General features: G+C 42.8%; 2 protein-coding genes across 2 annotated transcripts in view; one reads left to right on the top strand and one right to left on the bottom strand.

Moving 5' to 3' along the window:
- Positions 1-4,613: 4,613 nt before the first annotated feature.
- mymk (myomaker, myoblast fusion factor) lies at positions 4,614-14,842 on the bottom strand. Its single transcript, XM_061769251.1, has 7 exons — positions 14,744-14,842; positions 11,252-11,650; positions 9,790-9,904; positions 8,080-8,228; positions 7,400-7,516; positions 7,163-7,303; positions 4,614-6,248 (listed from the first exon to the last, which is right to left on the bottom strand). The coding sequence occupies exons 2-7, from the start codon at positions 11,384-11,386 to the stop codon at positions 5,970-5,972; spliced, it is 936 nt and encodes a 311-aa protein (XP_061625235.1). The 5' UTR covers positions 11,387-11,650; positions 14,744-14,842; the 3' UTR covers positions 4,614-5,969.
- The window catches only part of adamtsl2 (ADAMTS-like 2), a 46,173-nt gene continuing 45,270 nt past the window's right edge, over positions 14,655-15,557 (top strand). Inside the window, exon 1 of the mRNA XM_061769041.1 lies at positions 14,655-14,909. Within this exon, the coding sequence (XP_061625025.1) occupies positions 14,869-14,909 (41 nt within the window). The 5' untranslated portion in view covers positions 14,655-14,868. The remainder of the gene's footprint in view (positions 14,910-15,557) is intronic.

Raw genomic sequence — 15,557 nt, 5'->3', positions numbered from 1 at the left:
CGGTCCAACTCGGCTTTGTTGGGCGTTATTGACATATATTTTGTCATTTTAATTATAATTAAATCACAGGTTTGTCTTAAAAACAAACATTCTTGAGTGTTAGGCTGGCTTTTACTCTTTTCTAGGAGTAGTTAGTTTTATTTTGTTAGTTGTAACTATAGTTTCCGTTACCAAAGTTCGTTCATTTGATAACATTTTCCGCGTCTTTTCGGTATAAAATGTGATATTTTTCCATTTTGTTGTCCTTTTATCTTGCATTGTTGCTATTGTCCTGTTATTCGGGACAATAAAAGCCGCCAGTTCCGTTGAAGACGTTTTCATGGAGCCACGCGGGAGTTTGCTCGCTAGCAAAATGTCATCGAAAGCGAACGTAACCTAATTTGTCAACATTATGGACGTTTCGGAGAGGATGAATTAACCTAAGGTGAGCTCAACTTGAATTTGTTTAGCTTTTATGTTATATTAATACTGCTTGTGCAAGAATGCGATGCAGCATTCGGCTAATGCCACCGTCTGAGAGTCAGGCGTCATTAGGATTCCCACATGGTTTCTCGACAAGACACGCCCTGCTCCAATATTACTGGCTCCAGGACACGCGCCGCTGCACCATGATTGGCTGTTGTATCTCTGTAGAACACGCCCTACTCCTTCCAGACGGGTAGCGGCGTTAGTTTTTCCCACTAACTTTAACTCACCCTAATCCTAACTTTAACCCATCCTAAACCGACTTTAACCACAACCGTATCCCTAAACCTAACAAACTTATTTGCTTTTATTTTGTACAAATGTGATACATGTTTGGGATGCTCATCTCGTTACATCTGCGTAGCCTGCCCTTCGCGCGACGCAGGAGCCAATCATGTTGCAGTGGGGCGTGTCATGTCCCAAAAAAAAAAAAAAAAGTGTGAATCCTAATAACGCGTAAATATGACGCCACACACAGGCGACAATGTTTTGCTACCTTTGCTGTTTACAGCACGCCAGCTAAAAACGTGGCTACGTAGCGGCCATGTTGGTAGGGGCGACGTTCGAATCAAAGGCAACACATGGACGTTGAGATTAATTCATAACTTGCTCATTTCTCAACCGACTTCCATGACGTTTACTTTTTTTTTTGTGTCAATGCTAAAGCGTGTGCTACCAAAACAGAACATTTGAACATTTCTTTACCTGTGAAAGGTTATTCCAGGGGCGGAGTGGGGGTAAAAAGTGGCCCGGGTGTCATGGACAGAACGGCCCAGTTCATGCGCGCCGTGGGGACCCAGCCAGGCGGCAACACAAATTTCATGTAACCCGATGAAAAACAAGAATGATCGTAAATACATTTGATGCACTTTTGGACCATAATTAATGGAGTAGTTAATAAGATAAAATTAAAAATATAAATAAAGACAAAAAGGCCGACTGGTTAGAGCGTCTGCCTCACAGTTCTGAGGAATGGGGTCCAATCCCCGGCCCCGCCTGTGTGGAGTTTGCATGTTCTCCCCGTGCCTGTGTGGGTTTTCTCCGGGCACTCCGGTTTCCTCCCACATCCCAAAAACATGCATGGTAGGTTAATTGACAACCCTAAATTCCCCATAGGTGTGAATGTGAGTGTGAATGGTTGTTTGTTTCTATGTGCCCTACGATTGGCTGGCAACAAGTTCAGGGTGTACCCCGCCTCCTGCCCGATGATAGCTGGGATAGGCTCCAGCACGCCCGCGGCCCTAGTGAGGAGAAGCGGTTCAGAAAATGAATGGATGGATGGATGGATGGATATTTTGAACACAAAAGTTAAGTAAAAAATGTACTCAAATAAATATTTGGAAACAAAGAATTCAAAAATTGTTAAATGCAACTTTACTAAACTTAAAAGTTATATTAAACTGAACTGTATTCGACAAATATACTTTACTGGATAAAAAAAAAAAAAGTTTAAGCCACTGTAACGTTTACATTTTGAACATTTAAGTCAGGGATTGTCACATACCAATAGAGGGAGCCGGCGTAACACTAGTGGTACCCATACCACACAAGTAACATTATAACAGTCATTCGTAGATTGGTGGTGGTAGTGGTGGGTGGGGGTGGGGGGGGGGGGGGGGGGGGGGACCCGGTGAGGACATGCAATAACTAACCAAGAGAACAAGATAAGAGAGGCCAGAAAAAGGCAGGACAGGATGTGGGAAAATGAACAAGGCAGTGCTACTGTCTAGTGGTGCGGTGGGATTCTTTTTTTGTCTCTCAACACCTGTAAGAACTAGCAAGTTGATATGTTAGTATAACCTGTGTTGTTATTAGTGATCCCAGCACAAGTAATTAAAGTCTATAGTATTTCTATCGAACGTATTAGTGAATGAACACCATATCACATGCATGTTAGTTGCTGAGCCAGCACATCGAGGAATGGTGAGCCCGGTGGGGTATCAGTGAGCCTGTCTAGCAGCCGTAGGCCAGTGGCCAGAACCGGGCAAGAAGGTGGGCCTGACCGAGGCGGGAGGTGCTTATACCCCACTGTTAAGTCGTAAGTCAGCCGAGGATCCCACACAGCCCGAGGGAGAGAAGGTCGATGACCAGGGCGGTGCGCCCCGGGGGAGAAGGAAGAGGAGGACACAGGCCCGGGACGCAGCACCAGGTCCCCCAACCCCCCACCCGGAGACCAGGACGAGACCCCCGGAGTGGGGCCGACGGGCACCACCCCAGCACCCGGGGATGGAGCACAACCCCAGGTTCGGCATCCCCCAGGAGGGCAGCATGGACACGACAGTACTTAAGAGGAGGAGGGGGGAACAGGCTCCGCATCCCCAGAGGCCAACCTCGCAGATCCAGAAGGATTGGGTTAAAGTGCATGCAAGTGACCCTATGGCGTGCATGTTTCAAGCAATTTTTATTGAAAATATTCAATTAACAATAACACAAAAGCTGACGAACAGACAATATAATCATTAATACATAACTTAATATCAAAGAGGAGCCAGGGGGATTTTAAATTAAAACATTAAATGAAGAGCATAAAATAACAGTCATAACTGCTTTTCTGTTTTCAGAGTTGAGTATATCTGTCCCCATGTTCAACATCACTGTCGTGTTATGAAGTCCCTATTCTCCAGGCATGATTAGTTGACAAGTACTACTCTGACACTAGCAGGCAAAAAGCTAACCTAAGCTCATTTGTCAATATTATGGCCGCTAATCAACCTAAAGTGATCTTAAATGTAATTATTTTGTTATTAATTTTAGATCAAATTAAGGTTAGGTTTATGGGTCTGGGATGTATTTTTAATCAACAATGCTGTGTCGGGGCGCCATAGTGTACGACTGGTTAGCACATCCGCCTCACAGGTCTGAGGACCCAGGTTCAAATCCGGCTTCACCTGTGCGGATTTTGCATGTTCTCTCCGTGCCTGCGTGGGTTTTCTCCGGGTACTCCGGTTTCCTCCCACATCCCAAAAAGATGCGTGGTAGGTTGATGGAAGACTCAAATTAATTTAAGCAAGCGATATTTACTCTTACTCTTTGCTACTTTGTTAGCACCTTAGCAACCTGTTGTGATCACGTGGGCTCTGTACGCAGGGTCGGGGGTTGCTGGATAGAGGTGCTGGAGTGGAGCTTGGACTGCACTGCTTGTATCGGACATTTTAGATCCAGTCCGATATAATCCGATACTCGCGTTTTTGCTGATATTGGATCATTAACCGTTTTCAAATATCGGATCAGGACACTCCTAAAACCAACAGGAGGGAGTGTCAAAAAAAGTCTGGTTACTCAACACTATATCATGACCTGAATGTCTAGCATTGTGAGATTAAGCCATAATGTTAGTATAGTTTGGCGTCAAAGTTTCATGATTTCAAGAGCTGCGGGCATCTTCTCTTTAGGTTGATGTTCCTTCAAGTTGCAGCAGAGACTAAAGTGGAGCAGGAGTCATTGGTATTGAGTAACAGGAGCAAAAGATTTACATTCTACAACTACAGAACGTGGGTAGTAATAGATATGTTGTTTTAGTAGGGCTATAATGAGCAAATATAATCACTGTAGTACTAAGAGCTAAAAGTTACTGGAACTGTTGTCTATGCTGTATTTAGTTCTGGGGTAATTCATCATGGCAATAGAAAACCCTATATATTACTTTTTAGAGGTCCATGACCCTTTGGGCAGCACTGAACATCCATCCATCCATTTTTGTACTGCTTTACATATTTTATTTTATTATAATTTTTTATTTTTTTTTACTGTGGACTGTCAGTAGCACAGCCCTCCTCCATGGACCATCAATCGGCAGACTTTAGTGTAAGCTGACCTCGGTGTTAGCGGAACGAGTGAGTGTAGCGTGACGAGCAGCTGCGCTAACAGTTGACGGCGGTGCGGCTGTTAGCTTCTGTCGTCTCCAGACGGAGAAAGTCCAGTGTCAACAAAAAGAAGCTCATCATGTGTTCATGCTTGGAAAAGTGTTTTTTTTTGTTTTTTTTTTAACCCAAAAATTATGGAAATAAAAAATCAGCAGTCATAAAAAGTTTCTATTAACTGTGCGGCAATGTTTGAAGTCACAGTCGAACATTGTTAATAGTTACACAACTGTAAAAATAAGTAAATCATTGTTAGTATCAAAACTTAAGAACAATTTAACACTTTAATTAACACTCAGTTCTGTACAAGAAGTTACGTTTTGTGTGTGCATGTGTGTGTGTGTGTGTGTGCGTGTGTGGGCAGAGGTTATGTAAATGTATATATGAAAGGTGGGTGGGGGAGTGGACGGGGTCACAAAGTTAACGTCATTTACAGGAAGGTGCCTTGACTTACAAGTAGCGACATGACACGCTTTCCCAAAAATGACAGTCTGTCAAAATGCTGAGTCTGGTTGGAATGGCCACTGAGGTGTGTTTGCTAGTGTATGCCACTTCAGCCTGAGCCCAACGTACCAAGAATTTTGAAAAGTAGATGATGGGTTCCTCAGAAAAAAAATATTTATATTAAATTAATTTTTTTGTCTGGATGGGACACACAGAACTCTTTTGACAGCGCTGACGTAATGCCACGCTTTGATTGCACACACTTGAGACCACACACACACACACACACACACATTTACATTCTCTCAGACAGAGATACACACACTCACAAACACCCAAACACATAATTGCATACACAGACATCACAAACACAAACAACCACGTTGTACATCTACATACACACACATACACACACACACATAAAACCATACAAAAATCTTACATACTGTACAAGTACACACACACACACACGAGCACACACAGAAACACACTCCAGTAAAAGTGACTGGCGAGGCACCGAGGGGAACAAACATATCCAAAATGTATAAATTGTCTGCAGTGAAATGTTCCTCTCGAGATACGGACGGACGGCCAAACGTCAGCCCACCCGTTCATCTGTCTGTCTGTCTGATGGGCGGACTTCCTCTCGAAGTAAGGAAGCGGGCGGTGGTGTCTGCGACGCGCGCGCCAAGACTCTTGATGAGTTCTGGACGCCGACCATCTTGTCTGCCTGGCCCAGCAGTGGCGTGTGTGCGCATGTTTTTGTTTTATCACTCTGTTAAATGTCAAATTTCTGCTGTTTTACGCACCTTGAGGGACCTTTTGGAATTTTTACCGCCTTGGAGCGCTAATGAGAAGGCCGCGACGTTGCCGCCTCCGCTGCTGTGCGTACGTCACCTGCCCATGAAACAGATACTAAGGCCTCTTGCCCTCATCTTCACCTTGCCAAATAGTGAGCCTGCACTTGAATGTGTGTGTGTGTGTTTTTGTGAGTTTGTCTCTGTTCTTTTTCATGTTTGTTTGTGTAGATTCATGTGTGTTTGTTTATGTGTTCGCACGTGTTTGTGTGTGTGTGTTCTTAGTCACTATTTTGTGGTCCTGCCCCTTGCCTTTCCCTGCTGCACCTTAAATGTTCCAACAGCTGAACAAAAAAAATGTCCGCCTTAACCAAGCGTCCCTTCCTTGTACAGTGTTCCTGCCTCACTTCCATCCGTTCATCTCCTTCAGCTTGCTGATGCTGGTGCCTTTTACAGGTGTGGAGGGCGGGGGCGAGAAGAGGGGCAATGTGGGCGTCTCCTCGGTTGCAGTGAGGGCGTTCAAAAGTGAGCGGCATGCCGATGTCTTCTTCTTCTTCTTGTCCTTCTTCAGCATGTCTTTCTTTTCTGGTGTGTTTTTCTTCTCTGATGTGTCTTGCTTCTCCGACATATCTTTTTTCTCCGGTGTTTCTTTCTTCTCCTTGTAGGAGCCCGGAGACATGCTCTGTGGACGTGGGCCGAGACACAGACTGTACGTAAGGTTGAGGAAAGTCGGGGGTGAGGAGGAGATGAGCATAAATAGGAGACAGGAGGGAGGCCAAGAGCAAGTGCAGGAGTTGAGGAAGAGGATGAGTGGATGAGGAGTAATTATGGGAGAATGAAGAAGTGGTGGTGAAGAGGAAGAAGAGGGACATGTAGGAAGAGCAGGAGGTGAGGATGAAGTAAAAACTAGAAGAGGAGGAAGAGTAGGAGCGAGGATGAAGAGGAGGGAGGTTAAGAAGTGTGGGAGTTGAGGAAGAGGAGGAATTAATGGAGACAGATGAGGAGTAGTAACTGAGGATGAAAAGAAAACAGGAGGACAAGGAGGGTGGTGAAGAGGAAGAGGAGGGGAGAGGATGAAGAGGAAGAGAAGGAAGTGAAGAGGAAACGCAGGAGTTGAGGAAGAAGACGGGACAAAGGAGTACATTTGGGAGGACGGAAAGGACAGGGGATGGGGGATGAAAAGGAGGATGATGAAAAAGAGGACTGAGGATGAAGAGGAGAGAGGAGAAAGCGAAGGAGGTGAGGATGAAGAGATGGAGAGGGAGGACATGCTAGGGATGAGAAACTCCTCCTCTCACTTCAACATAGTTCCTTGGCAGCAAAATGCACCAAAGATGACACCAAAGCACACATTTTATATTAAACGGAGCTTCTAAGTATCACTCATTGCCAACTGTGCGCCTATGAATCGCTTTGAGAGTCTTTTGTGATTAAGGGCTACACAAACAAACTTGACCTTTGCGAATCAGTCAATTGTGGTGAATGGTTGGGGGAACACTGTGGTGCATTTTAGGGTCATCCTGAAATTTTACCCGAAATCGCAATCAGTATCCCTAACATTTTGTGAGCCGTGTATCTAAAAAAGTAGTCACATACGCAGCAGCATAGCGTCCAGCAGCTGAGCTTGGCGGCGTTGTGGCCTGAGCCAGCGTAGCGGTTCTTCTTGGGCAGCAGCAAGACGAAGGAGACAGACAGCGACAGGTGGTAGAAGCTGTGTACATAGGCGTAGTCCCACTCCTAACACACACACACATACACGTACAGAGGGTATTTATGCACGCGTGCGTCTTAATGGGAGGACGCGAGATGGCTGGCGGTGTGCTGATAGCGAACCTCGAAGTAGAAGCGCAGCATGAGTGCCAAGGCGCCGAAACAGCAGCCAGGACCGACCTGCTGAGTGTAAACGCGCTTGTCAGGGTACACGGCACGCAGCTCCTTCATCTTCTGAAGCTGAGAGGAGCAAGTTAAGAGGGTGAGGAGGTAGTGAAAGTGAGTATACAGCGGCAAGGGAGTGGAGGAGTCGAGGGGGAAGAAGCGCAGGAGGTGAAGAGGGAGTGAGGAGGATGAAGAGGAGGAGGTGAAAAGAAAGGAGGGTGTGAGGAGGAAGAGAAGGAGGAGGAGAGATGACAAAGAAAAGGAGGAGGTAAGGAAGTGAGGCACGAGAAGGAATTAGAAGAGGATAAGGAAGTGAGAATCAAAAGGAGAGATGAGGGGAGAGGAGCATGAGGAGGGAAAGGATGAGAAGGAGGGGGCAAGGAGGCGATGATGAAAGGGAGGAGGAAGCATGGAGGTGAAGATCGAGCCAGCAGGAGGAGGAAAAGAGGGTTTTAAGAGGAAGTAGAGGGGTGATGATTAAGTAGAGGAGGTGGTGAGGAAGAAGTGGAGGACAGAGACATGGACATGAACATCACTCACTGGTGAAATTAAGACAAAGTGGATTCATCTTGTACTGGTTCTATTGATTCTACTGGTTGTGTTGGTCCTCCTGATTGCATTGGGAAAATGGCACTCACCCATTTGACGGTGATGATGAAGACGGCCGATCCGATGGGACCCGAGTAGATCCCGTATCCCCAGCGGTCCTGGTAGATCCGGACTGCGATGCTCAGAACTCCAAACATGGTCATGCTGGAACGCTGAGGCTCGTCAAAGTCGCCCAGAGCTGAGCACACAAGCAAAGTCTGCTTACAAGCCCACCTGCAAGTCTCCTTTGAAGTCACCCCATAAGTTCACTCACAAATCCACAAGTTTACTGAGAAGTCTACTTCCAGGTCCACTTACAATTCTACTGAGAACAGAAAAGTCTACACACAAGGTTCCTAGGAGGTACCCTTAGGCGTCCAATAAAAAGTCCACTTAGAAGTCCACTTGAAGGTGCACTTACAAGTTTTCTGAGAACCACCTACAAGTCTACTTAGAAATCCACTTATAAGTCTGCTTAGAAGTCAACCCAGAAGTCTACTTAGAAGTCTACCAACAAGTCCATTTACAAGTCAACTTAGCTTAGAACCACCTATATCTCCACTTAGAAGTGCATTTGTAAGTCCACCTACAACTCGTCCACCTGGAAGTAAAGGCCCCTAAAAAGTAGCCATAGAAGTCCACTTACAAGTCTTACTTAGAAGTCCACCTAAGTCCACTTGAAATTTAAGTCCCCTAAAAGGTACCCTTAGAAATCCCCTTAAAGTCAATTTAGGCCTGGTGCACACCTAAGGATTTTTCAAATCTTAGATATTTTAATCCGTTACAGACCTCACACTTAAAGATGAAAAAGAAACATGTTTATTTACTGTTGTTTATTTGTTCCTGAGTCAACGCTCTTCTTGATTGGCTACATTCTGTTCTATGTCGCAATTTACTGCGTCATGACTCGGTGAGATGTTGGCTTCCCCACATACACATGAAGGTTTTTGGTTGTAAATATTGAACCCGTTCAATATTTAAGATTGTCAGCACCGACCTGTTTCAGATCCTATAATCGGGACAAATCCTCTCTAAACACACTTCGGACCTGAGGATAATCTTATAGGTTAATCTTGGAAGATTTAAGATTGTCTGGCGTTTGACGTCCTTGGTTGGGAAGGGGCAAAATCGGCCTGATGTCTTTATGTGTGAACCGGGTTTTATAAGTGTACTATCAAGTCTACTTACAAATCCACCTAGCTACAATTCCACTTACTGTATCTCCACCTGGAAGTCATATCCCCTAAAAACAAGTTCACCTCCAAGTCCACTAACAAGTCAACTAGATGTCTGCTTAAAAGTCCACACAAGTCCACTTGGAAGTCAAGTCTCCTAAAAATTCCACATCCAAGTCGACTTAGAAATCTCGTCACACTTCCAGAACCTCACACAATAAGATGCAAGCTGTATAACATGGTCCTGTCATCTATTGACAATAATAGCGCATCTCTCGCTTTTATTATGTTTGATACAAAAACAAAAATGTGCATTGATTTTTAATATTCCACAAAATGAGGTCCAACTTAGTTTAGAACACACATGGGCCTTTTAATAGACTCATCCAGTCAGCTGTTGGAACTGCTAGTGTGTGTGTGTGTGTGTGTGTGTGTGTGTGTGTGTACAACGCGTTATCAGCAGCTGCTTTCATGTGTGATTTGTAGTCCTACGCTGGCAAGTGTAGGACTACAAATCCCATCATCCGCACATGGTGGCTGTCGTGTGACTGAGAAGACACCCATAGGTATCGCGGTTGGACTCACCGATGAGTGTGACCCACATGGACAGCGCCGTGCCGTACACGCTAAAGTATTCCAGGATGTCGTACTTCATGAAGCACAGGATGGCAAGGCCTGGCCCATCGCAGGCATGATAGATCTACACGCAACGACAAACAAAATGCAGTCTCCTCAGATCCATATGGCGGCCCAGACATGATGAAAAAATTCAATTGTGGCCACATTATTGATGTAACGTGCATACAAAAGGCTACTTGGTGTCCATGATATACCAATTATGGTCACAAAATAGGTACATCTGCACGAAATGCTAATTTGTAGCCACAATATACTAAATTGGGCCACAAAATAGGTATAACGTACACACGCAATGCTAATTGTGGCCATAAAATACTCATTTGTAGCCACGATGTATACTAGTTTGGGCCACAAAATACTACATTGTGGCCACACAATAGGTGTAACGTGCACACGCAATACTAATTTGTGACCTCAAAATAATGGCCACAAAATATGAATCTCTGGCCACGAAATAGGTAAAATGTGTGAACGAAATGCAAATTTGTGGCCACAAACTAAAGCTGTATTTTGTGACAACAAATTAGAATTTTGTGGCTGCAAATTAGTATTTTGGGCAACGTTATATCTATTTCATGGGCACAAACTGGTATATATATATATATATATATATATATATATATATTTATTGATATTTATATATCTTTGCCGCAATGTTGTATTTTGTGACCACAAAATAGGTATTCCTTAGCCACAACTTGTTTTTTTGTGCGCACATTAAACCAATTTCTCGTCGACAAATTAGTATTTTGTTGCAACAATCGAGTATTTTGTGGCCACAATTGAGTGTTTTGTGGATACAAATGTGTATTTTGTGACCAAAAATTTGTATTTAATGGCTACAAATTAATATTAGCATTAGCATTTTGTGCACACCTTATAGCTATTTCATGACCACAGTTTAGTGTTTCGTGATGACAAATTAGCATTTTGTGTACATGTTATATTTATTTTCTGGCCACGAATTTGTCTTTTCTGACAAAAATTCTGTAATTTGTAAAAAAAAAAAAAAAAAAAAAAATGAATATTTTGTGGGCAAATTAACAGTAAAATTTCACTCTGAAAAATTCTTATTTTGTGCACGTTACACCTATTTTGTGGACACAAATGTGTATTTATTTTTGTCACCCCTTTGTGACCACAGATGGGTATTTTGTGGTCATAAATTAATATTTCATGCATGTTAAACCTGTGAGTAGTAGGGTTGGCCACAAATTTGTCAAAATTTTGTGACCACAAATTAGTATTTCGTGCACACTTTGTACCTATTTGGTGGCTAAAAATTTACATTTTGTGTACGCATTATATCTATACTGTACCCACAATTGGGGTACCTTGGATCCAAAGCAATGATTTTGGGTTGGGGGGTGGTTGGGGGGAGTAATCCGATATGAGGATCAAGTCTCACCGCGCTGAAGAACATGGTGAAGAAGTAGACCATGGCCTCCATATGGAAGCCCCGCTTGGCGGCCACGCTGGCGGCAGGTAGGAACACCACACTGCTGACGGTGGGCAGCAGCATCTTGGCAATGTAGGCGCCCATCTCAGCGATGAAGATGAAAATGCGTGTCTTCCGCAAGATCCCGGGAGAAAGTGTGGGGAGCAGCAGGAAAGTGAGCCGGCCAGCTGTCCTCTATGGAGCTTTAAAACCCTAAGTGTCCACTGGGCGTGTGCGGAGAGTGCGAGAACCGAATGGGTGCAGAGTCATCGCAGGGCAGCTGTTTGCACAGCAGCCGTGCATCGTGGGATGCCACCCAAACATTTGCTGCTCCACTTGTTAGCTTCAGCGCTATCAGTAGTGCTAATACTAAAGTGGAAAGAATAAGGAAAATAATGTTAATGTGTGCAACGGACACGGATGTGAAAATAATAATAAGAAGAATGGTAACAGAAAGATTATGAAAAATGTTAACATGACCACAAAAAATAATGAATGAAAAAAGTCTTAAATATTAATAAGAAAAATAATGTTAACATTTGCGCCAAAAGTAATGTTAATAAAAGCCTTGAACAATAGTAGCAAAATTAAAGTAAAAATAATAAGTTAATGTCAATGTGAGCACCAAATGTAATGTTAATAAAAGTATTAAATAATAATAATAATAATAATACTTTAAGTAATATAGTAATCATAATAATTACAAAATGAATAATAACATGAAGAAACATTAACGTGCACTGAAAATGCAATGCAACTTTTAATGTTAAAAGTCAAATAATAATTTCAAAATTAATATTAATGTTAACATATGCACAAAAAGAATGCAAATAATATTATTAATTAATAATCAAATATCATTAATAATAATAGTATTGTTAATGTGTACACTGTGCACTGAAAATAGTATTTGTAAAATAATACAATTAAGAACAAATTAATAATAAATTAATATTGGCAAGGTGTACACTAAAATAAAATTATAAATAATATGCATTTTAAAGTATGGTTTTTGTGTTCACACAAAATAAGGTAAATGGATTAATTTGACAAATCTGATATTGTTGATGTGTACGTATACAGAAAATAAAGTAGGTGGGTTTTCTCAGGGGACTCCGGTTTCCTCCCACATCCCAAAAACATGCATTGTAGATTAATTGAAGACTCAAAATTGCCCATAGGTGTGAATGTGAGTGTGAATGGTTCTTTGTTTATATGTGCCCTGCGATTGGCTGGCGACCAGTTCAGGGTGTAGCCCACCTCTCGCCCGGAGATAGCTGGGATAGGCGCCTGCGACCCTCGTGAGGATAAGCGGTTTGGAAAATGAATGAATGTTTATTCGTATCAAATAAGTCAGTCACATAACTGGCAGGCGGTACGCTGGAGTAACACCAACAGTTATTCCTGTGTGCAGCTTTGAATTCTCCACATGCTTCTTTAAATTTTTTATTAAAAACTTGATTGCGTGGAAGAATCCATCAAAAAAAAAAAATGCCTGGATGCGTATCCTGTTCCAGGAGGTTTAACAGCCTCTTTCCCCTCGGCGACCAACACGCGTCCCTGGAAAAAGCGTCTGGGTCTGCGTTGTACGTCTTTTTGCCGTGCGTCCTGCTGACAGACAGACAGACGAATGGCCACGACGATGATGATAAATGACAGCGTGTCGCTCTGTGGAAGCTTTATGGATGTGCCGGGATGTTTTATGTCAAGCGGGACGAGACAGGCGGAATGCTAGGCCAAGTGTCTCCAGACAGACCCAGACCCTTTTTTTTTATTCATCACTTCCTGTGCAGGGACAAATTTATAGCAGACGCCTTGGAAAACAAAACAAAACAACAAAACTCCTGTTCCATCCAGTGGAGCAAACACACTCCCTGGACACATCATTTGATATACCTGCAGACTCCACACGACTGCTCTGGGATAAGGTTCGAATATTGCAGCGAAATAAGATAACCAAACAGTACCGCTGAGATCCAGTGGAAATAATGGAAAGAATATGTTTGCATCAGAACTTCTACTAGAGGTTCTACCAAATGTTTTATTATAGGTTCTCCCATAGCTCCCATTGCCGTTCTACCAGAGGTTTGACAGCAGGTCCTATGAGAGGTTCCAACAGAGGTTTTATTAGAGATTCTTTATAGGTTATGTGAGGGGTTCCAACAGTGGTTTTATTTGACGTTCTTTATATACGTTCTCCCATAGGTTCATTTTTTAAGTTCGACCAGAAGTTTCATAGCAGGTATTACAGTAGGTTGCAGGAGAGGTTCCTACAGAGCTTTTTTTTTTAGAAATTCTTTAAAGATTCTCCTGTAGGTTCCATTATAAGTGCTCAAAGAGGTTTTATTCAATGTTTTTTTTATATATGTTCTGCTGTAGGTTCCATTATAGGTTCCACCATAGCTTTCACAGCATCTTCTGTGAGGTTCCACCAGAGGTTTTATTAGAGGTTCTTTATAGATTCTACCATACTTTATGAGTGGTTCCACTAGACGTTTTCTTAAAAGTTCTTTATAGGTTCTCCTGTAGATTCCATTATAAGTTCTACCAGAGGTTTAATAGAAGGTTTTACTGTACATTCTATAAGATGTTGCACCATTGTTTTTTTTATTTAGTTTATTTACACGGTCTCCTATAGGTTCCATTATAAGTTCGAGAGGTTCCAGCAGAGGTTTTATTAGAGGTTCTTTATACAGTAGGTTCTCCTGTAGGTTCCATATGTTCTAGCAGAGGTTTCACAGGTTTTACCATAGCTTCAATGCCATGAGTTTTTCTTAGATGTTCTTTTACATTCCATAAGTTTTAACAAAGGTTTCACATCAAGTTCCATGAGATGGTCCACCAGAGGATCTTTAAAAATTCTCCCATAGTTTCCATTATGAGTTTTATCATAGGTTCTATTACAGATTCCATTGGAGGCTTCATCTTTGAGAGTGCCATGTGTGTGTGTGTGTGTCTTTGTGTTATTCGTGCTTGTGCCTGTCATGTGTGTCACCGTGTGTGTTAGTGTGTGTTTGTGTCATGTACACTGTGTGTTGTGTGTGGGTGTCTGTTGTGTATGTGTGTCATGTGTGCTTGTGTCTGTGCGTGTCATGTTTGTGTGTGAGTGCGGGTCATGTTTATGTGAGAGAGACTGTGTGTCCCTATGTGTCGTATGTGTGTGTGAGTCTGTGCCCGTACTTGTTTCTGTATGTTCCATGTGTGCGTGTATTGTGTTTCTGTGTGTGCGTGCGTGTGTTGTGTGTCTACGCGTGTGTCATGTGTATGTGTGTCTATGTGTGCGAGTGTGTCATGTTTGCGTGTGCCCATGTGTGTATGTGTGTGTCATGTTTGCACGCTTGTGTTTATGCGTGTGACTGTGTGCATGTGTCTACGTCTACGCCTGTGCATGTGTAGGTTATTTTCTGCATGCGTTTTGTCCCTGCGACGGTGACAGTTGTCATCCTCCCTCAGCTATCGCACCTGCTTGGACATTCTTTGGAAAGTGAGCACGTCCTCCTTCAAACCTTCACTCGGAAACCTTCCTTCCCACGTCACAGCATTTCCTGTCATGTAACCAGCCGCACACGCCCAACGCTCACCACTGAATGGAGACACACAACACACACTGGGGCATCACAACAACACTGTAAGTACATGATTTGTGTGTGTGTGTATATTTGTGCGTGCGTGTGTGTTTGAAAGAGAGAGCGAGCGAAAGAGAGGTGCATACACACGCACAGACACACACACACTGTTTCTGTTATAGGTTCTCCCGTATGTTCCAGAGTTTATAATACAGTATAGACATTTTATAAGTGGTTCCTTCATACTGTAGGTTATACTCTAGATTCCATTAGAAGTTCCATCAGATGTTTTATTCGGGGTTCTTTCATTGGTTCTACCATTGGTTTCATCAGAAGTTCTACTAGAGATGCAATTGTGGATTTATTAGAGGTTCTACCAGAGGTTTTATAGTTGGTTCTACCATATGATCCATTAGATGTTCCATTAGACATTTTATTGGAGGTTCTTTCCTAGGTTTTCCCGTAGGGTCCATCTGAAGTTCTATCAGAGGATTTTTTTTTTTTAATTATTATAATTTTTTTATAATAGGTTCCACCATTGGTACTACAAGTGGAGTGCAAGCAGGTTCTATGAGAAGTTATTTCATGAGGTCTACTCCAGGTTCCATCAGAAGTTCTACCAAGAGCTTCCCTCAGAGGTTATATTAGAGATTCTGCCATAGGTTCTGTCAGTGCCCTTAGATGTTCTACCAGTCACTTTATTAGAAATC

The sequence above is a fragment of the Phyllopteryx taeniolatus genome, chromosome 3 (assembly GCF_024500385.1).
Source record: "Phyllopteryx taeniolatus isolate TA_2022b chromosome 3, UOR_Ptae_1.2, whole genome shotgun sequence".
NCBI classification, from domain to species: domain Eukaryota; kingdom Metazoa; phylum Chordata; class Actinopteri; order Syngnathiformes; family Syngnathidae; genus Phyllopteryx; species Phyllopteryx taeniolatus.
The sequence above is the reverse complement of the archived record's forward strand: the minus strand, read 5'-3'. Positions and strand labels throughout refer to the sequence as shown.

Coding starts and splice junctions, on each gene's coding strand:
- mymk (XM_061769251.1), bottom strand. CDS start 11,386: ATGGGCGCCTACATTGCCAAGATGCTGCTGCCCACCGTCAGCAGTGTG. Junction 9,905..11,251: donor TCACCATGTTCTTCAGCGCG/GTGAGACTTGAT, acceptor CGTTGCGTGTAG/ATCTATCATGCCTGCGATGG. Junction 7,517..8,079: donor TCATCATCACCGTCAAATGG/GTGAGTGCCATT, acceptor TGCTCCTCTCAG/CTTCAGAAGATGAAGGAGCT.